Here is a 25,530-nt window from a genome sequence, read left to right as displayed (position 1 = left end):
CTTTTAAAGTGAAGGCCATATAAACTGAGAAAGTATCCAAGTCAGCATTTTCTTTTGGGCATTACCATGCATAAATGAAGAACCCCATGTTATCTGTACTTATATGCACTGACACAGTTGTAAGACCTTCAGGAAAAGCTACCATATTTCATGCTGAACTACAGGCTATTTATTACACCTCCTTCTCCACCTTCTGCTTCAGCTGAAATGCACTTTCTATGGACATGTGGGTGGCAGGACAGGAAGGGCTGGAGAACCAGTCTGGTTTAGAACTTAAGCTTCTTGCCTTCAGTTAGATTTCTTGTTGGTTACAAGGATTTGTTTTCACCCAAATCCATTTCCTAATCCAGCTCACCCCAGAGTTACAAATGAGGACTGTGAGGGAGAAGACAGCACAGGAGTAGGATCAAACCACTTTCCATAGTTACAAGAGAAGGAAAACCTGCTCATTTTGCTATTTTAAGCGAGCCTAAACAACCATGAAACTCAAATCTCAGGCTTGCTTCTTTCTGCTCCAGAACCTATAGCCTCCTGCTTCCTCCACCATCACTGCCTTTAAATTTTCCACACTTGTATTTTGCATTATTAAATGCAAGTTATGTGAGAATTTTCTTTCAGGTACTGGCATTTCAAAGGAGGACTTCAAAATTATCTGAGGCTTTGCTTAAGATATATGCAGTAAAATTAGTTGTGTCTAATCTGTGTTTAGAATGGATTTAGCAGTGTCTTATTTGGTATAGCAGATCAGTGGCTCTGGTGAAGAATACTAATCCTACTCTTAGTCACAGATCATTCTTCTGAAAAGAATAAACATCTGTAGAAATAAAAATTTCAGGCTCTATAATATACAAAAAGAATATTTAGTAGTGGCTTCGGGTTATTGCAATAGATATGAGCCCTAGCCTCAGTACTTGCCGGCACCAGGATTTAAACAGAAGCCCTCATGCCACCTGCTGTTTGAAGCCAGCATGTCCACAGAGCAGCTCTGCTGGGACAGGGCAGCTGGCCTGGAAGAGGGCCCTGGCCTGGGGTTCCTACAGCTGGCCATGCTGTTCTCCCTGAACTGCTCCAGTGTTTCTGTGCACCCAGCCCACCAGAGCCCTGCTGACCAGCAGCCAACCTCCCACACACAGCTGCTGCACCCCTGCAGTTTGGCATCACCTCCAGATGTGCACTGCAGCTGGCATCCAGATGCCTCACGCAGGCTTTACATGCCAGACGCCCGTGCCTGCTCCCGAGCACTAACACTGACCACCCACTGCACTCTGTACTATGGACTCACTGAGTGTGGCATCCTCACCTGTTTCCCACCCACCTTTAGTCCACCCATACAGAGGGTATCTCACCTAAAGGAGCACAGGAATACTTCAGGAAACAACTGAAAGCCATTATCACCTCTCCCCTCAGTCACCTCACAGAGGCTCAAGCTGGTCATGCACAAATGGACTCTGGTCCATCTATGCTGATTTTTTCCCCACTCAGCCTCCTGTCCTACTGAACACAGACATAGCTCCCAAGAGCATGTGCTGCATCACTTTTGTTGGGACTGAGGTGAGGCCAGACTCAGTTCTCCTTCTTGTGGGTAAGAGTGTGACAATTTTTCACAGTCTTCTGATCACTGTGATCTTAGATGACTGAGGAAGGCCTTACCTACAGCATCCTTACATCCATCCCATCTGGTCCCACAGACACCTGTATGTCCAGATGGCCTCAGCTCCCCAGCTGCAGATTAGGCTTCACCCCAGCAGCCCTGTCTCTGGGCTCATGGGCTGAGTCCCAAGAACAAGCCTCACCAGTGAAACCCCAAGGCACAAGTGGCACAGTTTTGACCTTGATCACTAGGTCTGTGCCCTAGCAAGCAGTGTATTGTGCTCTTCTCAGCCTCCTTTTGTTGCCAATGTACATGTCAGAACCTCTTCACTGCTGCCTCTCACAGCTCACTAGCTCCAGCTGAGCTTTGGCTTTCCTAATCCCATTCCTGCCCACTTGGAGAGCTCCTCCTGGGCAGCTGAGCACTATTTGTCATGACTTACACTACTATTACCAGTTTGCTCCAAACTACAAGCATTCTGGGTTTTTTTTTGCAAAAGAGGGTAAACTTATTTGTACAAAACTATCCTAGTGAAACTCAAATTCCTATTTGGAAAGAAGAAAAGAGCATTCAGACTGATGCTGAAATCTCACATGATAATAAAATCTTACTGTAATGGAACACAGTTTGATAGTTGCTTTGTTACAAGACTAGCCCTTCACTGTGTTAAACACAAGAGAAAAGTAAATCTCACCCAGGTAAAATGTAAAACAAAACAAAACAAAATACCAAAAATATATGGCCCTCCCCTCAATTGCCCCTTAGTTTGGTTTTTTTCTCATTTTCTTAAGGTACTGACCAACTAACTCACAACTTAGCACCACAAGAAGTTTAAAAACTCTCATACAGTTATTAGTTGTCATAACAATACAGTAACATGAACCCAAGGGATTTATTTTCAGCCAAAATTTCTTAACTGATGCTGATTTCAGTATTTTTTTAAGTGATTTCCACAGTGGAAATCCACCTCACAGTTTGAGCTGGAAAACAGCAAAATTGATTTTTCTGTAGATTTGACTTTACTGGGGATGATTTTTTTTTAACCAAGAAAAATCTTTGGATTCACAGAGGATATTGTCTACATTTAAAATCCCAGAGCACTGGAACAATGTTTTCTGATTCACTAAAAATGCTTTAACTCTCTCCTTTTTTCACTCAAAACCATCACATTTAGTTTAAGTGTTCAGGTAGTGAAACAATATCATTCTTATAGATAATTTTATAATGCAAACCATTTTGCACCTCTGGGTGAATTCAGGACTGATGCAACAATATGCACACACACAAATTTTCAAAAAACTACTTATTCAGTTCTGAATTTGATGTCTGTTTAAGTAAAATACCAATATGTTTGAAGACCAAAGGCACCTAAGAGACACTGGTGCAGAGCAGAAAGGGAGGAAAAAAAAGACCATACTTCCCAAAGCTTACTACCTGCTGCTGTGATAATCCTTCAGGCATAGGAGTCATAATTGCTTCTGCATGCATACAGTCCACATCAATAAATAAATTTTGCTCCTCTTCTTCCAGACAAGATGATCTGTGATCTACAAATAAATAACCAAATATCAGCTTCTACATGTGGATTAAGAGAGGAAAAAACAAAAGAAAAAAACAAAACAAAACAAGCAGACTCTTTCATCCGAGCACAGAAATAATAAATTTTCACTTACCAAACAAAAGAAATTTCCCAATAATTCTGTATCATCTGGGAAATCACATAAATGTTACTACCAATAGGTATTCTAATACAGAACACCTTTCAAAGGCATCCTAATATCTCCCAGCTGCAGACAGCCTAAGCATCTTTTGCTTGACCACTGTTTCCTCCTCTCAGCCAGGAGAATGGGGCTGTCCAGAGGGTAGGACATGACAACTTGGGCTAAAGCACTACAGCCCAAGGGACAGCAGTTTTAAAATAAATGATCCCTGGGAGGAAACTGAAAACACCCATATTATGATCCAGCTAAAAAAAATTCTATACAACCTTCAATAGCTGAACTAAAGTAGCCAAGTTAACCAAAATGTTTGTTTTCATCAGAAAGGAGTGAGGGATTCTGCATTGCTCTGTGGGTACAAATTTTACTGAAAAAGCACCACCGAAGTGCACTGATAGGTGGCAGTACATAGCCAGGCAAACAAGCAGACCCAAGGAAAGGAGACATAAAGAAAGAACAGTATGAGAAACTGTCTTAGAACAAAAAGAGAAATAAGGGAAGCAGATCTAACATCTGGGAGAAACTTGTGAGTTTAGTTAAGAAATTTTTCACTAGCTCCCTGCTGATTTGGAAAGTGGTTATGAGATGCGGCCATCCACAGGTACACTGGGTCTGCAATCTAATTTCTAGAAATGTAAGAAGGAATGCCAGGTCCATTGGAACACTGTCCTGCAGATCATTTTCATCTGTTCAACTGCAAGAAGTTTTGATCACCTCATTTTGTGTACCTTTCTATATTCAAACTGTGAATTAAGTAAATTGAGAAGCAGTCAGAGGTCATGACAGAGATGTAAGATGTGTCCTGGCCCCTACAGCAACTTTATGTTACTTTTCTCAAAAAAAAAAAAAAAAAATTGCTCCAGCCTTGTGGTTTTAGCTTCCTAAAATTGCAGTTTTATATACTCTGAAGTTACTACCATTTAATTAGTTGGGCACACTTGAGCAGAATGATACACTATCTCTCAGAGTTATCCAGAAAAAGAAACTAGTTTAATTTACCACCTGTCTCTTGAAAAAACTACCTGTGGACAGCTGCTGCCATGGCTCATGACAAAGGACGGTCACCTGCTCTCAGCTACAGAAAGAACACAAATACTTCTGTGGCCTTTTGATCATACACTACTTTCTGTTTTCCCAACCCAAAGTCAGTTTTCATCAAAAATCATCAAACTGATTAAGCAGTACAGTCTTTCCCCCTGCTTTCACTCACTCTTAAGCATGGAAAGCATTACTACTTACCAGTGACGAACTTTTTAAAATACTCAGCTACTTCTCCGCTGAAAGCCATGTCTTAACAGCACATTCTCCTGACATTCAAGAGTTATTTGATGGAGAGACCTGGACAGACTTAGAAACTGGGCTGATTTTGACTGGGGTAGAATTAATTTTCTCCACAGTGGCTAGTATGGAGCTACATTTTGGATTTGGACACAGGGTTTGATAATATAAAGATGGTGGTTTTTTTACTGCTGAACAGGGTATACACAGAGCCAAGGCCTTTTCTGCTTTTCATACTGCCAGGCTGATGAGGGTGCATGTAGGGAGGAGACACAGCCAGGACAGGTCACCCAAATTGACTAAAAGGATATTCCATCCTGACCAAAGGATATGACATCCTACTTCATATATAAAGTGGGAGGAAAGAGGAGTAAGGGGAGGGGATGTTCGGAGTGATGATGTTTGTGTTCCAAGTAACCACTGTGTGTGATGGGGCCCTTCTCTCCTGGACATGGATAAGCACCTGCCTCCCTTGGGAAGCAGTGAACTAGTTCCTTGTCTTTCTTTGCTTGTGTATGGATTTTATGTTCACTACTACACTGTCTTTATCTCAACCCACAAGTTCTCACTCTTATCCTTCTAATTCTGTGCCCAGTCCTGGTGGTAGGGGATTGAGCAAGTGGCTGTGTGGGGCTTGGCTGCTGGCTGGGATTACACCATGACAGTAACTTAACATCACTTCCATACTCGCATCTACCAGCACCTAGATCACACTTCTTGGTGGGACTTGTTGTTATTGTTCTTAAATTGATCCTTCTCTGTGGTCCTCAGGTTTCTCAGGTCACTCAGGTTCTTGCCCCAAACAGAAAAAACTGCTCAAGATGCATTGACCATACTGTCATCTGAACTGAATATTATACCATACATTTTTGATATATATCTCTGATTTCTTGCATCTGGCTCTCAGCTCCCACTACAAAAAATTGCTAGGCCATTCATCTTCCTTCTCAGAAATTACTAGAGAATGTAACAAAGAGAAACACTGTAAATAGCATATACCTTGAGAAATGAAAGATTTTGTCCGAATAAAGGAACGACCTTTCTTCACAGCTGCTTTTGTCTTTTCAAGTCCATCTTTGGTACCTTCTCTAGCAGCTCTCATGAGCTTTTGCATCTGCAAGATAAAAAATATAGTCTACATGTTCAGTGAATAATAGGAAAGCATCTGAGCCTGCACACTTTTAGGCTATCAATATTGTCCAAAGTCAAACGACTGTACAATAAGTAGAGAGAGCCATGAAAGCTCAGAGCCAAGCTCCTGTATTTCAAAATAAAATAAAAATTGGAGACAAGGACTTACTTCATGGCAATAATATATGCAAGTCTAAAGCAGCAGAAATGTTTAAGAACCCTTCTGCATTCAAACAAACTTTAAATAGTCTCAAATGTTATCTTAGAGAACAAATACCTACTACTCACAGGTCATTACTGGCCAGAGGTCTTGTCCATCTTTCAGTGTCCAAATAACTCTTCCAAAGTATTTCTGACGTAAAGATAATCCCCTAGACTCAGTTATATATTAACTATATTCTTAAACAAACACTGCTATGAAGGAAAAAGTTACAACTAATAACTTCATTCACTGAAGAAATGCATTGATTTAATAAGAATTCCATAATCTTACAGTACACTACTACAGTCAAATGAAATTTCATGAAACTAAAAACAAAACACCAAAGAATTTTGCCTTGCTGGAAAATGTTTATTAAAATACCCTGCTTTGTACTTCTTTTCCAAAATGTCACTACAACAAAAAATCCCCACTACTGTCAGAACACAAACAAAGCTGCCTTGCTGCAATCAGGCAATTTCTGGGTTTGAGACTGAAGCTTTTTGCAAAAACCCAGTCTTTTCATACCAGTTCCATTCAGAATGGAGAGCAGGGAGATTCCCAATTTGATCCAGTGTGGCTGCAGAGCTAGGGCTAGGCTAGCCCCATGGAGCCATGGTCTCAGAGAGACACTAGGGTTGTACACCTGGCTCACACTCTGAGGTAAGGGCACCAGTCATCCGGGAAAGACAATGCCCTATCTCATTTTCTGAGTCTGCTAACATTAAAAGTAAGCATGAGAAAAGGTCCTCGACCAAGTATTTTTAAGAATATAGCAATATTGCAATCTTTAACTTAACACTGCACAATAAAAATTCAGCACATTCAGAATTCATTTCATACAAATTATTGTCTACTTTTTCAAGCTATTAATAAAAGACAACATTGTCTGTGTTGGAAAAGCAAGTATTTAAATGTAGGTAGTTACAAAAATCAACTACACTACCTTCAGCTCATGTTTTTGCTTTAGTTGCTGAATCTCTACTGCTCCCACAGTGTTTGACATCAAATCTTTCACCTTTTTTTCATAATGCTCCTTTAAACGCGTTAGGTCATGAGAAAGCTACAGTGTATAAAAAGACACAATCTTTTCAAAAAGCCATAGTGAAAACTTCATGCTAAAGCACTCACATAAATCATGCACATTGCCCCATCTATCTACTGACACAAAGACAGCTAAGGGAAAGCTATCACTGAGGGAAAGCTATCACTGAGGGAAAGCTCCAGTCCGAGGAAGGACCATCGCTCCTGGGCACTGCCGAGCTCCACCAGGCGCTTTTCTGTAAAGACACGGGCAAAGCCACTTAGACTAAGGCAACTAAATTGTTATACATATTAATTGTATTGTGCCTATCTCTTAAAAACCACATGGAAACAATACATCAGCCTTAACCATAAGCACTATTCACTGGAGCACAAAACCTAGCCTATATTTCACACTAGCCTTCAAAACAGTGAATCAGAAGAAATCTCAGAGACTGAAGAACCTGTAGAGATTGCTGGCACCTGAGAATATGGAAACTGACAGGGCAGTGAGTCAGGTAAGGAGACACAAACAGGATTCATGTTCTTGTGGTTTCCACATGCATCATAGTCTCACTGTATGAACTTGGGTGTAACCATCTCATACATTAATATATTCATTTGCAAGGTAAGGAGACTATCACACAGAAAGGAATGCTCTGGAACACTAATTACCATTTGTTAAACATTTTGACAAAGGTAGATAAAAGAGGTTAAAACACAACCAGGAAAGAAAAAAAAAAAAAAAAAAAAGGAAAATATTTGGTGTGTCCTATAATAGAAGTTCAGTGGAAAACCCCTCAGCTTGATATCAACAGAGTTATTTGGCAAGAGATCAAAGCCTCAGGAAAGAGAAGGCCTACTGAGCTGAAAACAAAGCAACAGGCCCAGTTCCATTAGGCTGGGTCAGGATGCAATTACCTCTAACATCATCATTCTGGCATTACAGCAGTATAATAAAGAATAGTATCTGGTTCACAGACAAGAAATATTTAACAGCACAAAAACTTTCCTTCTTGAAATAAAATAGTAAATAAATAGAATAATAAGAATTATAATGAAAAGGTGACTTTGAGGGAAATCATACCAGCACTTAAAATTAAATATCCCACGTCCAACCTTGCCATTCTTTTCAACTAACATTAAAATTATAAGTAGGGCGAGTCCCTCACAGGCTCTGAAAGGCTACAGAAGGTGATGTGCTGGGAATATACTGTAATATCCATCACAGGACCTGAGGAGAAGTGAAAGTTAGTACAAGGAATGGATACAGAGAAAATGTACAAATGTACATTAAGAAGAGCAGTGTCTGCCCGTGCTGAAATGCCAATGCAGGGAGGGCTGGGGTTGGCTTTTTGGTTTTTTTTTTTTTGGGTTTTTTTTTTTTTTTTTTTTTTGGGGGGGGGTTTTTTTGTTTGTTTCTTTGCTTTTTGTTGTTGTTGTTTTCTTGGTTGTTTGTTGCAAGGGTTTTTTTTTTTGGCAATGCTAAAGTTTCCTTCCTCACTCTCTGCCAAAACCCTTCCCTAATTTCCTAATTTCTCCATCTCCCAGCAACCCATCCAGGTGCAGGAGCCTATCTGACTTTTCCATCCACCAGCTTAAGTGTTCCTCACCTCCTCACACCAATCCTCACAAGGCAATCCCCAAAACCTTTTGTCAGGCCTGAAAAAGCCATCTGCATGGCAGTACCCAAGGGCACACCCCTCTTCTCTCATCACTCCTCAGTCTCTTGCTCAGACACTCTGTGCCTGATCCTGGCGCAATCACATTCAACCACCGCCAACAGTTTTCCATGACAGATCAAAGTATACTTTTAAGAGTTCCAAAAAAATGGCTTTAAACCTTGCTTTGTTTACATATGCAAATAGATTCCTATGACTATGGCCAAAGCTGAAGCTAGGGATAACAAGAGAAGATTAAAAAACAAAATAAAAATAATAAGTCAGCAGCCATGTTAATGCTTACACACTCACATGCAAAGTAATTCCCTAGTCTCTTCCAAAGTATTTAAAGCAAAAAAAAAATCAAACTGAAAAACATTTTTTCAGTCTTGTTAGAAAAAAACTCCCAAACAGCTGCAACAGCTTAAGATTGTTCTAGTCAGAATAAAACCAAGACAAAACCAGAGGATGAGCACTCAGCTTACAAAGTGCAGATTTGGGAGGGCTCAAGTCCTGCAGTTAATTGCTCATTCCCTGATTTCCAAAGGATGTGCAGCAAGGAAGGAGGTGAGAGGAGAGCAAATTGCAAGTACTGGAGGGAAACACAGACAACAAGGTTTTTATTCTCATCAAGTTAAGAAACCTGTAAAATGAAAATGAGGGCCCCATGAAATAACACCCTGTCTGCAACCCCTGCACATTCCAGCCACGGGGTGCTGAGGCAGCTCACAACACACAGCTGCCACGTGGCTCTTGGGGGTCAGTCCCCAGTCAGCACGCACTGGGAGCCTCTCACAAAGAGGGTACTCAAGGGCAGAAGAAGAGGAGCCAAGGCAAAGAGAAGGCAAGAGCCCAGGGCCTCTCTCCCTGTGCAATGGGAATGGAGCAGGGACGACAGGCACCTGTGTCACCTGTGCCTTCCTGCCTCCTGGAGAACACATGGAGCCAAAGGCATGAGATCTGAGAAGTGGCAGAGATGGATCATTTTAATCATGCCACCTCTCTTCTCTCCTAACAGGTAGAACTCTCTTTGATTATAAAAATCTTTTACTTTCAGAAGTTCTTTAATTTCAGTCATTTTCAAACAAGCAAACTGATACAGATCTAAGACAGAAAGCTAGGGAACACTGGCAAAGAGTTTTGTGACTTTTGAGCATCTAAAGATCCCAAACCATCAATTCTTGTCAGGCTTGTTCCCATTTATTTTTCACATTATTTTCCACACTTTTTTACCACTTACACTAATCCAGCAAGTGCAAAAGAAGAGAAAGTAAGGAACTGCCCATAAGCAAAAACAATCTCATTTTTAATTTAGTTTTTATCCAATTTGAGTAATATCTTTTTTTGTACGAAACTTCTGTTAAATATTTTCATATCTCCTTTTCCCTTTTACATTTTGTTATGTACTGTCACTTCCACACTGACTCATATCTCCTTTAAAAAGATGCTGTTGGCATTGGAAGCTGAATTGAGGAAAATAAGAAATACAGGTGAGAAAGGGAAGTGTTGGAAACCAGGACAACCTCAATGACTGAGCAGCACTGCAGGATACATACATGTCTCTTGTGGTTGCCTCGCAAAAAGGAGCTGGGAATTCCATTTTTACACTCAGAATCACTCTGTTCTTCATAGCTTTCAAACTCACTTGAACTCCACCCGTATTCCAGTGAGCTGTTTCCACCATCATCACCATTTTCAACATCATCATAAATCATTTCCTCTGCAAGAATTAAACCAAAATAAAAAAAGCTACACTGAAATATATGTTTGTTCAGACACTGGAAAGCTTACTCAGGATATGCGACAAAGAATTGTACAGATTTCTGTATGCACATTAAAAATTTTGAATTAAATCCAATATTCAAATAGCCGAAGTGGATTGTCTTTGTTGAAATAGAGTACTAAAAAAGGACAGTGTTACTGGTACACACCATGATCCTTTTAGAAACATGTGCTACTCAAATGGCAATGTTGTGTCCAAATCCCACAAAATTATTTAGAACTTCAAAGGAAGTTTAAACTCTAACTGTGAATGCACATCTGTACTGAGAAACATCATCCTTCGAATTTAAGCTTGCCATTTGTCCCTAGGGATGTGGTAAGAATCAAATGAAAATGTCACTACTTCCAGCAGAACAGGTCAGACCAAAGCAGCAAGAAACTGTGTTACACAATGATGTTTTATGACTCATCACAACCAGTCACTGGAAGTCTCCCACACCTGGCAGCTACCTTGCTCATGATTTACTCTAAAAACTTGAAGTATTAACCTTTTCAAATCTATATTACAAAGGCTGACCAAAGTACCTCCTGTTAAAGGCACAGGTCTTTCTATTGGCACAGATGTCGAGAACATAAAACTTACTCAAAATAAAATGGAAAATTTAGAGTCAATTTCTTAACAGGAAACAGGAATGCACTCTACCTGCAGCATCATATGTCAGTACAAGTGGAAAAGTGTGGACACTTGTTGTGGTACAACACTTCTATCAAGAATCACTATTGTCAGAGGTTATGATGCAGCATTTACAACTGTCTCCTATTAAATCCAGGAAACAGCAGCTGTACTTTTATTTTAAGATTGATGTTTCATTTAAACAGAGAAAAAAATGTACTCAAAATCCAGTATGTTTTATACATGCATCAAACCCTGGATTTTAATATTAACATTGGAATCCTCTGTGTTAATTATAAAGAACTTAATTAGTCTAATTTGGAAGATTCAGATTTTTAATTTTTTTTTTCAAATCCCCATGCATATCAAGAGTGTCCTTAAAATATGGTTACTGAGGAAAACATCTTAGTGGTAATCTAGAACAATGAGTATTTTAAAAGAACCATCATATTAAGTCAAAATAAATCAAGAAGTCTAACTCCTGTGCTGTGAGCTCTGGGGCAGGATTTACCCCACGACCAGGTGAATTTATCTTGTCCATGTGGTAACGTAGATTATCTGACAAACTTTTTTTGGAATAGTTGAGAAAATATACAAATAATAAACATCAAGATCATGAATGTACAAAGATGAAACTTCCCTTACTACCCATTTTCTCAGAATCTTTCAATGTCTTAGGGGACAACATGAAAATCAAAATTTTAATTGATGTCTTACTGGTTAAGCTAAAGATTCTGACCAATATGCTCAGCAGAGCTTTGCCCCATATCCCATAGCTCAGCCACCTGGGCCTGGTGTACCTGTTTCCTGACTGATCAGCAACAGCACAGAGATGTCCCTGCTCAGAGCAGCACTGAGGGAACTTCCAGTAATATAACCATTCAAGTCATGAATGTAACACAGTACTTTACAATAATAAATTTTAAAAATTTAGTAAAAAATTGTAAAACACCTTGCTTGAACACTACTAAAGAAAAGGATTAAACTGTTGCAGCTTTAAAGATTAATGTGGGTTTCACACAGGAAAGCTCAAGTGTTTCCTTGATTCATTAACAATTTCATTATCAAAGACCTAGACCCTCTGAGAGCCCTGATCAGTAAGATGCTGAGCTCCCAATAATCCAATTCACTCAAACACAAAATCAGTCAGTAGCAACTGATCTTTAGGCAGACTTCACTATACTCAAAACTGCAAAACAAACCTAAGTAAGAACTCAATGAAATATGCCTCTTGAGCCCTAACTCCATCATTTCCAATGAAGGTAAAATCTTGACTTCAGCAACTACTTTGAGATCTATTCTGCCCCCTCCAAACACGGTCCAAACACGGTCACAAACATCAGGAGCGAACCACTTCAAAGCTGAAATAAAACATTTGTGTAGAGTCACAATCAGGATGGTGAACAGCCACCCTGGACCACCTCTTCCATCGATCAAGCATTTATATATTGAAGGGGACTTCCAAGGAGAGAGCTTCTCTCTATAACCATGACAATGAGGCATTATCATACATCATTTAACTATTTAAAACACCATTTTCCTAACCATCTTGCCTTGTTCAGGGCACTACAGCTACAACACCCAACACTGTAATTCTCTAATATGCAGAGTACTCAAGCATTTGGAACAGTATCTATAAAACAAAGTAGAATTCAGCTTCTGAGAAGAGCAGTATAGGAGACCTGCTGAGACAGTCTTTTAAGTATTAGTATAATTCTGAACTCTGTAAGACCTACCAATCACTGACACAATGGTAAATCCATTTACATATATTTTAGGCACTTAATGAACATATCTGTTTAGTATATATGCACATAATTCCATTTTGCATTGCTTTTAACATTACAAAGACCTCAAACCTGGTTCAGAGTCTGAATCTTCTCTTGGCACATCATCATAAATTACCTCATCTGGGTCTAAAATCAGAACAGAAAAAAAAAAAAAAAAAAACACAAATGAGAAACTTCCTAAAATTTGAATGGGACCAAGTGTTTAAGAGGCATTTGGACAAAGCCCTTAAACATTCCTTCAGCCTTTGATCAACTCTAAAATGGTCAGGCAGTTGAAATGCTGTAGGTGCTCTCCAACTGAAATATACTATTATATTATTTAATTGGCTATATTGGTATATATTAACACAATGGAGATGTGACTCACTCTTACTAGCATTTTGCCTGCACATCTAATCTTTCAAATATTGCAATAATGTACAAAGCAGTATATGTGAAATTTCAGTTTTATCTGCATTGCTTATGATGACCTTTGCTAGCCTGAAAACAAAAATCCACTTCAAAGTCAGTGTTTCTCCCTCCTTCTTAAAGAAGTATGGTATGTCCTCTGCCTGTTCAAGGCTGCTCATTGCCCTACTGAATGAATAGGTGTAGAAAAGCTGAAAGTGGCTTTTTAAAAAGAACCAAAAGTAAATAATGTAATGTTTATCTTAGTAAATTAAGAGACAGAATGACAACACAAATTCTTCAGTCACTTCACAAAATATGTAAGATGAACATATTCAGTGGGAACAGCTGAGAACAGGCAGGATAACCTGTCCTCAAACCACACAATCTCTACTCTGGTTTAAAATGCAGCTGCCAGCCAAGAATCAACAGCACACACCAAGACAGTGGCAATTCCTTCCCTTCTTCCACCTCCAAGTGCTTATTTGCTACTACTGCACAAGAAGAGCAATTTCAAATACAGTCTCAGATCAGACACTGAACTGGAGCTTATTTCCAGTGCACATGCATTAATGGAGCTAAATGACCTCCATAACACATGATTCCACAGACTCCAAAAAGTGGAAAAATGAATGTTAACTTTATTCTAAAATACAATTTTATTCAGCTGTAGAATGTTCTACAGCTGAATGTTTTATTACAGAATGTTTTATTACTGTTGAATGTTCTACAGCTTTGTTCTGGAACCTATCTAAAAACACACAATAAAAGTGAACATGGACATTCCCATAAAATCTGCTTGTGCACATAGACACACATATACTGCTGATCACAACTTAAAACTGACCACCTTCCACAGCTGTACTTCAGTGTTCATGGGTACTTACTTTCCATCCATGCTGTATTTGCAGGATCTGCAACCCATTTGGCCAGGGCATCATCCTCTTTCTTGGTCTGGTTATCTTCACTTGAAAAAGAGGCCACAAAATAAAAGAACTAAAAGTTATACCACAATGTTTTTAAACATCCATGAAGACAAGACAATAAATATATTCCTGCCCTCTAGTTTCCACTCCAAGTGTGCTAATTAGTCAAAAATGTTGCTTCAGTGTGTAGCTGGGTGATGAATAAGCTATTCAAGTTAATAGTCTTACAATTTTAGTCAGAAAATTGAAAATACTTTCTTTACAACCTTAAAAAACATTCTGCTTTTGAGTTCATCTACCAGAACACAAGAAATTCTCTCAGAAACAGTGAAGTGAGAGCTGCTTTTTCATGGTAAATAAGACAAAGATATTCTGGGTTATGTCAGGAGCCATCAGGTAGAGCTGCTCCCATCCTCCACCTGGTGCTGGTGAGGCTGCTACAGCAGCATGTCCAGACTTGGCTTCCCAACACTCCCCTGCTAGAGAGCTGTGGAGGAAGTGAAGCTACCTCTAGGGAGATGAATGACTAAAGCCAATGGTTTACAAGGAAGGAGATAAAAGACATAGAGATTATTTAATCTGATGAAAAGGATGTTATGGAGTGATCCAAGAGTAGCTACAACTATCCAAAAGAGAACTACAGAGGTGAGGGATTCAGGGTTATTTTTTTGTTTGGGTTTGTTTTGGGGATTTTGGGGCCTTTTTTTTTTTTAATGCCAGACAAAAGGGGAATAGTCAACAGACTGCCCATTGGGAGATTTGGTTTGGACATTTGGAGAGGCTGGAGGGGAAGAGGGGCAGGGAAGGTAGTACAGCAGAGAAGACTGCTTGGGGAAGGTGCAGCACCTCCATCCCTGGAGGGCTGAGGGCTCAGCCAGCAAGGCCATGGTTGATCTGATGGATCCTGCTGAAAGCAGCAGGCTAGACCAAACCTCCAGCAATCTGTTGCACCTGACATTGCCATCACTCTAGAAAAATTCAACCCAGTGTCTTCAAAAATGTCTTGCACAGTTACACACACCAGTGCTGATTTTTGTACACAACCAAAATTACAGGAGTAAGAAAGTGAAAAAAAACCAAACCAACAAACATAGAAGCATCACACAAGGAAACAAAAACACTTATCAAATGCAAGCTTTCCTAGGAATTAAGGCTTTGCAAACCATTAAAACGTGATGAACTGGCAATCACCTATTCTGAGGGTCCTCCAGGTTTACAGAATTATAATGACATTCTTCAGTTGCTGACTGTGTACCTGCAAGTAAGGAAAAAAAACCAAAAAGAAAGCATTTGCAATAACGTGTCAGTTTGGCTAAAACTGCACATTTTACCATAAGAAATTGATTTTACTAGATCATTACTAAAGAATAATCTCCTTCCTTGCAATATTTTTATTCTTACACATGTTTAAAAAAGTTGGAAGTTTCTTCACACCATGCATTTCTGAAAGCTAAGTAATTCAAAGACCAGCCATTTCTTAGAAGAGCTGTTAAGAGGAAATCACAATGGCTAATGCATTTAATTCTCTCTCTCAAACATATATTCCTCTACAAGAAATAAGGACCACACAAACATTTGCTTTTACTTGACAGTATTCCTAATAGTGGTAAAAAAAAAGGCTGGAATAAAAGCTGTAATTATAGAAGAGCTGCTGCCCAGCTAAAGAAAAGTATATTCAAAATACAAAAAGAAAAAGGCAGGATATGGGCAGCTTTCTTTTCCTACTACCTTGACATTAAGCTGTCAACTTTCTCAACTCTGGTTACAAAATGGATCTCTTGTTTCTGTAATAATCCATAGTTATTTCCCTTTCTAGTTTCCTCTACTGTCTTAAAATTGTACTAGAAGACAGAGAATTCATCAAATCATCAAGGGAAAAATCCAAGAGTAACTCTAAATCCACAAGAACTTGAAAATAAAGAAACAGAAATGCATACAGAAAAGGCAAAAGGGAGAGGAATTTTGCCAGGATCTAGGAAAAACAATAAAAGGTATGAGAAGAAACCATTTGGCTTGAACACTGAACTCTGGATCCGGAAATTATTTCATCACATTAAAAAGGAATTAGCATTAATCATGCTCACCCAGGGTGAGTGCTATACAGGTAAGGTACCTGAGGTTAACCAAGGGTTCCCTCTCAAATCAAGTAAGGTGTGTAAATCCAGTACCTTCGTCATCCACAGAAACACTGCGGATGATGACAGGGCTGCAGTACGCTGGCACTATCAAAGGTAAGTTGGATGGCACAGCATATCCACAGGGGACAGGAACAGAATATCCACCAGACAGGCTGGGACTGGCACATTCCTCTGGAGGACTTGGTTCTGGTGATGAGGATGGGTCCTTCTCTTGGATTGGGGAAATATTAATGACTGAGTAGGGATTTACTTTGGCCGGAGTGCCTTCTGCAGCAGGTTCTGATGTTTGCAGCTGCTCAGTGTTTTCTAAATTACCATCTCCTTTAGTTGAAAGATTAAACAAAAATACAAAGTTTTAGTTTTCATACCTCCTCAAGCTGCTCTAATAGCTCTTTGCAAGTATGCTAAACACTGACTTGATCTTTTCTATACAAGTTGCTTACAATCTATGACTCAAAATTCCCACACAGTATTGCCAACATCCCCATGTTACAGATGAGGAATGCAACAAGAGCAAAACAAGATGAGTTACAAAGATGCCTATGGAAAAACAGTATCTTGACTGACATAAGCACATGAGTCAAAACAGTCTTAAATCATAAAGGTTAAAATCTGGATGAACTTGAATCTTACAAACAGAAACACAAGAAATATTTTAGGGGTAGTCATAAGGACAAGAAAAGTCATGGAGGGACATTCCTCAAAGAGTAGTCCTGAAAATGCTGTTAAGAAAAGGAGGAAGAAAATAACTTCACAAGTTTTCCTCTTTGTAAGTGTATTGTTTTCTGTTATAGAAAGTTCCCAGTATTTTTTTTTTTGAGACAAGCTGAGCTACAGCAGAACCACAGGGCCCTCTGAAGGGAACTGCAGAACTGTATCCCAAGTGATCAAATGATTTTAAGCTGTAAGCACAACTTCACAATAAGGGTGAGCAAGCAACAGATGCTCAGGGAAAGATGGTGTTTAAGTTCCAGGTTGTCAAACTGCACAGTACGTGAAGAGTTACCTACTTTTAATTGCCATAAGCACAGTGAATCTGTTTACAAAAGGAAATTGGAATAAAGTAAGCAAAATCAGCTGTTAGAAATTTGAGCATAATACAGCAATTTCCAGACTACACCTCAGCACTGGGAACATCTGCATCTGTCATTAAAAATGTTCCAATATTTAGCAAAACTTCTGTTTATGAACAAAATTCATACATTCAAACTCTACTTAGTTTTATGCACAACATCTCAAACTCAGCAACCAGCAAGCTTAGCTATGAAACAGCTTATCTCAAGCCATCAATGTGCCTTAAGACCAGCAAGGATACACAGTTTTCCTGTAGCATGACACTCTATGTCCAATCCTTTGGTTTGGATGTCACACTTTAGTGGGAAACCTCATGGGAACTACATGTGATGGTCACTTGCTCTGCCAGATTTACCATGACTGTAACTGGCAGGAATATTCAAAACACGTGCATGGTATTTCCAGGTGTGAGAGACTGGACTATGACTCAAAACAAACTGACCATTTTCAGGGGTGCCTGGGTGCTTTGCTGATGCCAGGTTTGCAAGCCCACAAAGAAAAGGCAGTGAGTTTTTGGGTGTGTAATGACAAACCTCTGGTCTGCATAAGACAGAGAGGGTGAACTTCCCACCACCAGAGGCTACAAACTGGGCTCTGAGGCTGGCAGGAGGCAGAGCTTGGGGAGAGGCTGCCCAAATCATGGCCAAACTGCCCTCCCTTACAAACACAGCCTCCTCCCTGGGAAGGTCACTTTCACACAAGGCACAGTGACATTAGAGGCATTGGCTCTGCCTTGGAAGAGCTCATAAACTCTCAAGCACCCCTGAAGTGCCCTCAGACTCATTTCTGACACATGATCAAGAGATAGTATAGAACTTTGCCCTCACTGAGGAGGTGCTTGGGCACTTCCACCTGAACCTGAGAGTGTATTGACCCACCAGACCTTGTATTTTATGGGTTTTTCCCCCATCTCTGACAGGTAAAGACCTTCAATTGTCACTTCAATCAAGTGTCATCATAAATCCATGGCCGGCGATTATGTATCTTCCTACTCTTACCCTTTCTTTCTCTTTCTTCCTTCCTTTTCCCTTTTATGTTTCCTTATGCAGGTGGTATTTTTATGCTTTGATATTGCCATTATTACTTTACATAACAATAACCAAAATGGCTACATATATGCTTTCCATTGCAACCAAACTGTTCCAAAATAAACCAAATATGTGCACCTTTACAAACACCAATCTTTCAGTGTTTTTCCACTCTAATCTGCTCCAAGAGATTCATTGAGAAGAACCTGAGTTGCCCTTAAGGGTGGGCCATAACACCACGGAAAACTCTTGTTAAAGTACTTTTATTGCACTGGCATGAAAAGGCATCCTATGATCAGTCTTGACTATTAGCCCAGTGGAGGCACAGACCAACAGGCTGACTTACCTGCAGCACCAGCCTCTTGGTGCTCTACGTAATTTCCAGGACCAGGACTAGGAGGCACAAGGGCTTGTCTGTCTGCTTCTGGTATCTCATCTCCACTATCAAAATCAAACTGTTCTCCCTCATCTTCCTCTTCATCATTTGGGCCCGCGGCTTTTGGTTCATGCTCTAGAACTGTGCAGAAAGAGACACCTTTGTTTGTTTGCTCTCAATAATGATTTCATGGGACCAGTAAATGCTCCACATTACAAATGAAGCTTACACAATGAACCCTTAGATTTTTAGGTTACTGGAACAGAACAAAAGTTGATTGGTAGCTTGATAAGCTCATGCAGTTTTCAGTAAATCCTTTAGTGCAAACAAGGAAATTATTTGGAAAAAAATAAACAAGTAATAATGCAAATACTCTTGCTTTTGTCATAATGAGCCAAAAGATTTTTAGAAAAACACCTAAACAGCCAAATTTTAAACAAGAAAACTTCACAGATTAATTTAATTGCACAGGGACTTTGCAACTTTAAAACTTCAAGTCATTTTTCCTTTCTAACTGAAACACCTAAGTCTATTCTTTCCTAACAGTGTCCAAATACCAGTGACAATCACTTAGTTCACACACTCCAACAGAGACCAGCAGATTAATTTTCCTACTCCAATCTGAGATAGCTTTAAACCATGCAACATGTTATTAGCCCTATGACCCCCCACACACGTGCATTCTGGTGTAGGGAGGATATGGAACCTTTGAGGAAGTAATGGCTGAAATAATGACACCCTAATTGGATAGGAAGGGTGGGTTTGGGTTTTTTCCTCTTTGCTTGTGAAGCTATTGTGGCACAGATTTGGCACTGCACATGGGGCTGAGGAGAGGGAGCAGGAAGAAGTACACAGCAGTCCCCCATGTTACTGAGGAAAACCCATGAAAATGTAAATCCCTTCATGTACCTACAGCATAAAACAATATCCTAAAAAAGGCAAAGGTGTAAATACACAAGTATGTTATAAAAAGTTATCTGAAGGCGATAAACATCCCCCCTTCATTCTCTCAGGTAACACAGAATGAAAAAACAAGTCTTGCAAAGATGATTGGATCTGCTGCATCATGATGATGTTATCAGCTATCATATCATCCAGAACAAATTTTTTATCTTTATGATAAAACCTGCAACACCCCAAAGCTCTAGACTGCTTAGATTGTCATGGTAATCAGCATTCCTGCCAAGGCTTCTGTTTCTTCAGGCAGGCTGAGCCAGCATATTTTACCCCAGCCACAAATAACAAGATCTTTCATGCAGCCTCTCTGCTGGAGAAAAGTGAACTAATTGCAAAAATAGTAAGGAACAAAAAACCCGGATTATCCTGCATTTATTGTCATGTGTTATGGCCGAGGCAGCAGGATATTTAATTTCATTTTGATGAATTCCTTTCAAAAATTCTTCATGAGAAGCCATGAAGTCAGGCTTCTCATTTTTGCTTTGTCCATTAGCAAATTCCTCTTTTCCTGAAAGATGCAAGAAATTCTTCAGAGCTCTTCCAAGTGATTAAAGACAAACATGGCATTCTTCCTGATTCAGCATCCATCTGACTAAACTGTAATATTTGTTGCTTGACTGTGTAATGGGGAAAAGAAACAAAAGAGGGGAAAATGTCTTTTCAACATTAGTAAAAAAAATTTAAATTGGACATGTCACCTAATTTTTTTTTCTCTTATGGCTGTTAACACTGCCCCTCTTCATTCATTTCAAAATATTTACTTTGCATCACAGATAAACAAGGCACAGAACCTGATAAATGGGACTACAGCCTGGAAAGATTCCATAATCACATCACTGATGGGACAGCGGGTTAAGATTACAAAAAGAGACAAAAAAAGAAAGAATACATTGTTCATCAGAAAGGGTATACAAGAGATAAACAAATATCCTCAGTTCAGAAAGTTTTAAAACTGTATTCCAGCTTTGCATTACTTCTACATTTGCTTAATTCTGCCGGCATAAAATTTAGCCTTTTAAATTTAAAGATACCTACCATCTCATACTTAATAAAAATATTCTCCTTTAAGCTTTTAACAACAAGGGCATACTATTTCAATTGATGGACAAAGTATTTTAACAACAAAAATTAAATAAAAAGAGAATAGGGGCTTTTTGCTTCGACTTAAGAGGTGATCAGAACATGAGATAAATACAGATTATGTCACACAAAAAAGGACAAATTCCTGTTTTGAAAATACCTATTTTCCACAGTTCTTTGTGTTCTATCACAACAACACACAGACAAAAGCTCTTTTTAAGTGCTACAGTTACAAAGACAGCATCAGTTAGACCCAGGCTGAATCCAGCTGCTAAACACCATCAGAGGTCTTGCAAAACTTCATCCTCATGAAGAAAACCCCAGTTCCTCCTACCCTTTATCTGCAAATCAAAAGGATAAAGCCAAATAGTGGCAACTGTCTTGCAGAAAAAAAAAAAAAAAAAAGAGGGGGGGGAAGATGGGGAGTCTGGTGGGTGTATGTGTGGGGGGGGGATTTTCAAAGGCACCCTCCCTTGCAAAAAAAACATAGAGGACAGCTTTTTTGTTTTTTACATAATTTTAAAATGCACTAATTTTTTTCTGAAGTAATAATCACACAATGCTTAGAATGACAGAGCCTGGAATTCTTCAAATAATTAAATTAGGTACTAAAAATTCAATTTTGCCTTTCACCACTACTCACATCCTTAGCTTTATATGTGCCCATCAGTGCAATAAGAATAGAAAAATTGGTTGAACTTGTTCATCTTATGGCAATACCACTCTGAGAGCTCTTTAAATGCTTCAGGGAAATTCTCACATTTCTAAAAATTTCCATTTGGAGTTTTCAAAACAGAAAAGACATCTGATATAATGGAAACATTGTCTTCAAGTTAAATTAAGTATGAAAGTGCAAATTTAGGATCAGAAAAAGGAATACATGTTCTCATAACTGTGCACAGCACACAGATTTATGACTTTTTCTGTGCTTTGTTATCCAGTGAAATGACATTTCTTAAGTTTACTTCAGAAATAAGTTCACTTAGGTTGTGTTTACAGAGACCTGCTGGGGCATAAGCAAATTTTAAAAATGCTTGGTTGCTTTGCCAATTGCAAAGCATTCTTGGCACCCTTTGCCTTCCCATCCACTAACTAAGGAGTTAAAGGAAAGACATTATTTTAAAGCCCAGACTAAGTCAGCAAAGCTTCATTAATAGTTTTCTTAAACAGTTTATTTTAGTGACATAGAAGTAAGATAAAATAGCTCTGCATTAACTATCAATTGCATTTTGAATACAATATGAACACACCTGAAATAAATAAAAGCACCCCAAATGTCTGTCCCCCGTTGCAATTTCATAAATCCATGACAATTCAGAAGAAGTCAACTGAAGAAGACAACTTTCTTCCAAGAAAAAGCATGATACAGGAAGAATGAAATAGAACCCCAAGCACAAACAGTTCAGCAGTCTGGGGCATGAACAATCAACCTGGAAGCCCGGGACACAAACAGGCATGCTACCACCAAAAAATATGAACACTTTATGTTTTAAGGTTTGAAAACTATTTTTATAAGTGGAAGCCTTCTGTATAATTAAGAATGTCATCTTTGCAATCAGTTGTAATCTTTTTTTTTTTAAGTTCACAGACTATTATGGAACAAAAAGCAGCAATGTTATATTTAAAGAACTCAATAAATATTTTTAGTCGCTTCTGCCATACAACCAATGAAGGAAATAAGTGTACAATGTTTTAAATGGCATATATCTAATTAATATTTAGTAAAAAAATATTAATACAATGGAACCTAAAACACACTGGCAGGAGGTGCCTGCAAAGACCTAGCTTCCTTTGAAATGGATTCCCCAAATGTTTCAACTTCCTACAAATACTTGAGTGTCTTGAAATACACAAAACTTATTAGTAAAAAAAATATTTTAAAATGTTACTATCCCAGAATATTTTGAGGTAACATAAAATTCGCTAACTCACACAGGTTACAAGTCAAAACAAACTGCCAGACATAGCAATCTAAGTGCTTATTATTTATCCTTCATACATTCCAGACATTTCTCTGATGAGACACCCTTTCCTTTACAGACCTCTATTTCTAGACAATTAAAATCTGCTGAGCTCCTTATGGAAGTGTACAATAAGAAATAGGTATTGAAAACATGCAGATACCAGGAAACAACTGAATTTCTCAAATTACCATTTTTATAAAACTAACCATTTGGGGCCAAACCCACCCTGCTGACTGTGCTCCAGGATAAATGGGCTCTCAAGCTGTTCCCTTTTTATTTCAGAAGAGATTTCATTGCAGAGGCTTGGTGTTTGTCTGGATGGTGAAACTTGTGCTGGGAAACACTCATGCCTGCAGAAGCTTCCAGATATGGCCAACTTCATAAAAATCAAAAAACTTGGTTGTCACTGGACAACATTTTATTTCTCCCACTTTGAAAGTACTGTTTAGGCTGCATTCCTAATGCTGGAAAGCAACGTGGTATTTTCAATCACTCATCTCCCTCCCACTTGTGACCACTAATTCTTCATTTCCAGGAGAGAAAACTGCAGTTAAGTATTCTTTCATTCTGTTACTCAGCTGACACATCACTCTTCTGCCCTTCTGAAAGGACGCCTGCAGCAGCACCTGTGCAGGGAGAGCGGCGAGGTGCAGGGCAGGAGGGACCCTGCAGGGGAAAGGCTGACCTGTACCAGCACTGCCACTTCACTGCCACTTCCCAGGCACACGGGACAGCCACCAGCACACCACTGGCACCCATAAACCACCTCCTCACACAGGTGGAAAGTATCTGTTTTTCTGGGGGAAAATAAACATCTAGGACAAACTGTGCACATCAAAACACACGAGTGAGTGCTCCTTCCCATGGGAAGTGGGTCAGAGCCAAGGACTTTCCCTTTGCACTCATTTGCACCCACTCCCTGCACTCACAGCTGTGCTAAGCTGGCTCTGCAGGGAGCCCAGGTCCCTGTGGTACAGGAACGCTGCTAATTACACACAGCATGCACACACATCCAAAGCATGACCACAATGTCAGCATTACCAGTCTCTGTGGAAAACAGTTACAAAAAAAAACCCCAACCAAACTAAAGAGTATACATTCATGCAAAAATTTTTTCCAGTGATGGAAACAAAGGCAAAGCCACATGAATTAACAGGCTTTCCCTGCAAATAAATAACAAAGAAATAAGTACAAATGCCTCTTTAGTATTTTGCAAATACACACACTACATGCTAATTATGTCGTTGAGCATGCACAACAGATATTATTCTTCTGGATAAAAAAAACAAATTCAAAACCAGAGTCAGAGGAGTAATGAATCTGCCTGCTCATGTTTCAGAGAGCCTGCTAACAACAGCATGCCTAATACCAAAAAAATTGCATTCCTTGAAATAAAGCCCAGGTCTGTGGATGTTAGGAGAGATTTACAAATAGCAAAACCCTGAAGTTTAAAAACTACTCACAGTGCTAAAAATTTAAGTCTTAATTACCTAATTTAAAAAAACTGAGTTGCAAAAAATCAAAAGTCTAAAATAACAGCATTAAGACATGAATCATGCTGTCCAGAGAAAAGCAGGAGCAACACCAGCAGACTTGTACTCCTTTGCAAAGCCTCAATGTGCTTTCAGTGCTGGCTGCCCGATAACCAGAAAGGCAACTACGTAAAATCAGTGTTTTATGGCCATTTACTTTAAATACTCAGCACATTGGTGTTGTCTATCACCCCTAGAAACAGAGATCAAGCCTGGTCCTGAGGATGTCTTTTCTACTTCAGCACCATATTAGTGTAGGAGGATAGAATGTAAGAAAACAAAGATAGTGTAGAAAGTAATCTTACCCCTACGGAGTTGCAGGTGGGCCAATTATCAAAGATTAGGAGCAGGCTTGACTTTACCAGGCCACAGCTGTAACCAAGGAGAAGAAGAGTGCTATAAAAGATTGGGGTGGCTGGGTGAGAAGGGAACTGAGGTGAGTTGGCGACTTTGTGAAGAAGAGTCAGTGATTGGAGGAGCTGGCCATGAGAAACACCAAGAAGGTATGAAACTTTTGTGATAAGGAGACAACAGTATAGAACCCCTGCATAAGATGACAACATATTAGCACATTCTGACATACAAATTTCCAAGAAATACCAAGAAATTTTGCTGGTGCTGTAAGGAAAGCCTGTACAGACATTATTTGGAATTCTGCATAAATACATGAGCGATCCCTCTCTATACTAAAAATCACCTATCCATATCGAAGGCTATTAGCTTTCCATCAGTATTCAAGGAATACCAATACATTTAACCCTTAGTACCCCCAAAGTCACCCATCTGAGTTGGTATCAATGCCACCAGACAGCTGAGCTGGCGTACAGTGGGTCTGCTGATGGTGGCTGTGCAGCCAAGCTCAGCCTCAGCTACTGCACGCACGGCCTGCTGAACTCACCCACAGCGTGCTGCCAAATGGACAATCCACACAGGGAACAGGAAAACCAGAGAGCTCCAACAAAATCAAACAGCAGACTACTACAAAGTCATTGAGAAAATTAAATATCCAGCTCTGGCACTGCAAGCATGGTGGCTAACCATAAGGTACAAATTATATACGAAGGACAAAATAGAAAACTTTTCTAAAAAATGCAGTTTTGACCATGTAGTTGACAATTTTATGAAAAAATAACCTTTTTAAAGGAAACCTCCACTAGTGAGAGTAGTCTGGCTTGTTATCTACTTCTGTATTTCTTTTTCCTGTCAGTTATTAACTATTAATATCTAGTTTCCCAAATAATTACTCTTACTTTGAAACAATTGCCATTTAATGCTTTGAGGC

The 25,530-nt window shown here is 39.3% G+C and overlaps 1 protein-coding gene across 4 annotated transcripts in view; it reads right to left on the bottom strand.

The window, feature by feature from the left end:
- Window positions 1–25,530, bottom strand: part of ARHGEF10 (Rho guanine nucleotide exchange factor 10) — a 110,919-nt gene that overhangs the window by 63,521 nt on the left and 21,868 nt on the right. For 3 of the 4 annotated variants that reach the window (XM_058801562.1, XM_058801563.1, XM_058801564.1), the window contains exons 3-10: window positions 18,686–18,856; window positions 16,268–16,558; window positions 15,291–15,354; window positions 14,061–14,140; window positions 12,856–12,912; window positions 10,158–10,321; window positions 5,587–5,701; window positions 3,026–3,138 (exon numbers count right to left, since the gene is read on the bottom strand). In XM_058801562.1, coding sequence (XP_058657545.1) covers window positions 3,026–3,138; window positions 5,587–5,701; window positions 10,158–10,321; window positions 12,856–12,912; window positions 14,061–14,140; window positions 15,291–15,354; window positions 16,268–16,558; window positions 18,686–18,856 — 1,055 coding nt within the window. Of the gene's footprint in view, window positions 1–3,025; window positions 3,139–5,586; window positions 5,702–6,863; window positions 6,981–10,157; window positions 10,322–12,855; window positions 12,913–14,060; window positions 14,141–15,290; window positions 15,355–16,267; window positions 16,559–18,685; window positions 18,857–25,530 lie in introns of all 4 variants that reach the window. The other variant, XM_058801565.1, reaches the window with a different exon arrangement.

Source organism: Ammospiza caudacuta, chromosome 3 (genome assembly GCF_027887145.1).
Source record: "Ammospiza caudacuta isolate bAmmCau1 chromosome 3, bAmmCau1.pri, whole genome shotgun sequence".
In the NCBI taxonomy this organism is placed as follows: domain Eukaryota; kingdom Metazoa; phylum Chordata; class Aves; order Passeriformes; family Passerellidae; genus Ammospiza; species Ammospiza caudacuta.
Note: the sequence above shows the minus strand (reverse complement) of the source record. Positions and strands in the feature narration are given on the sequence as shown.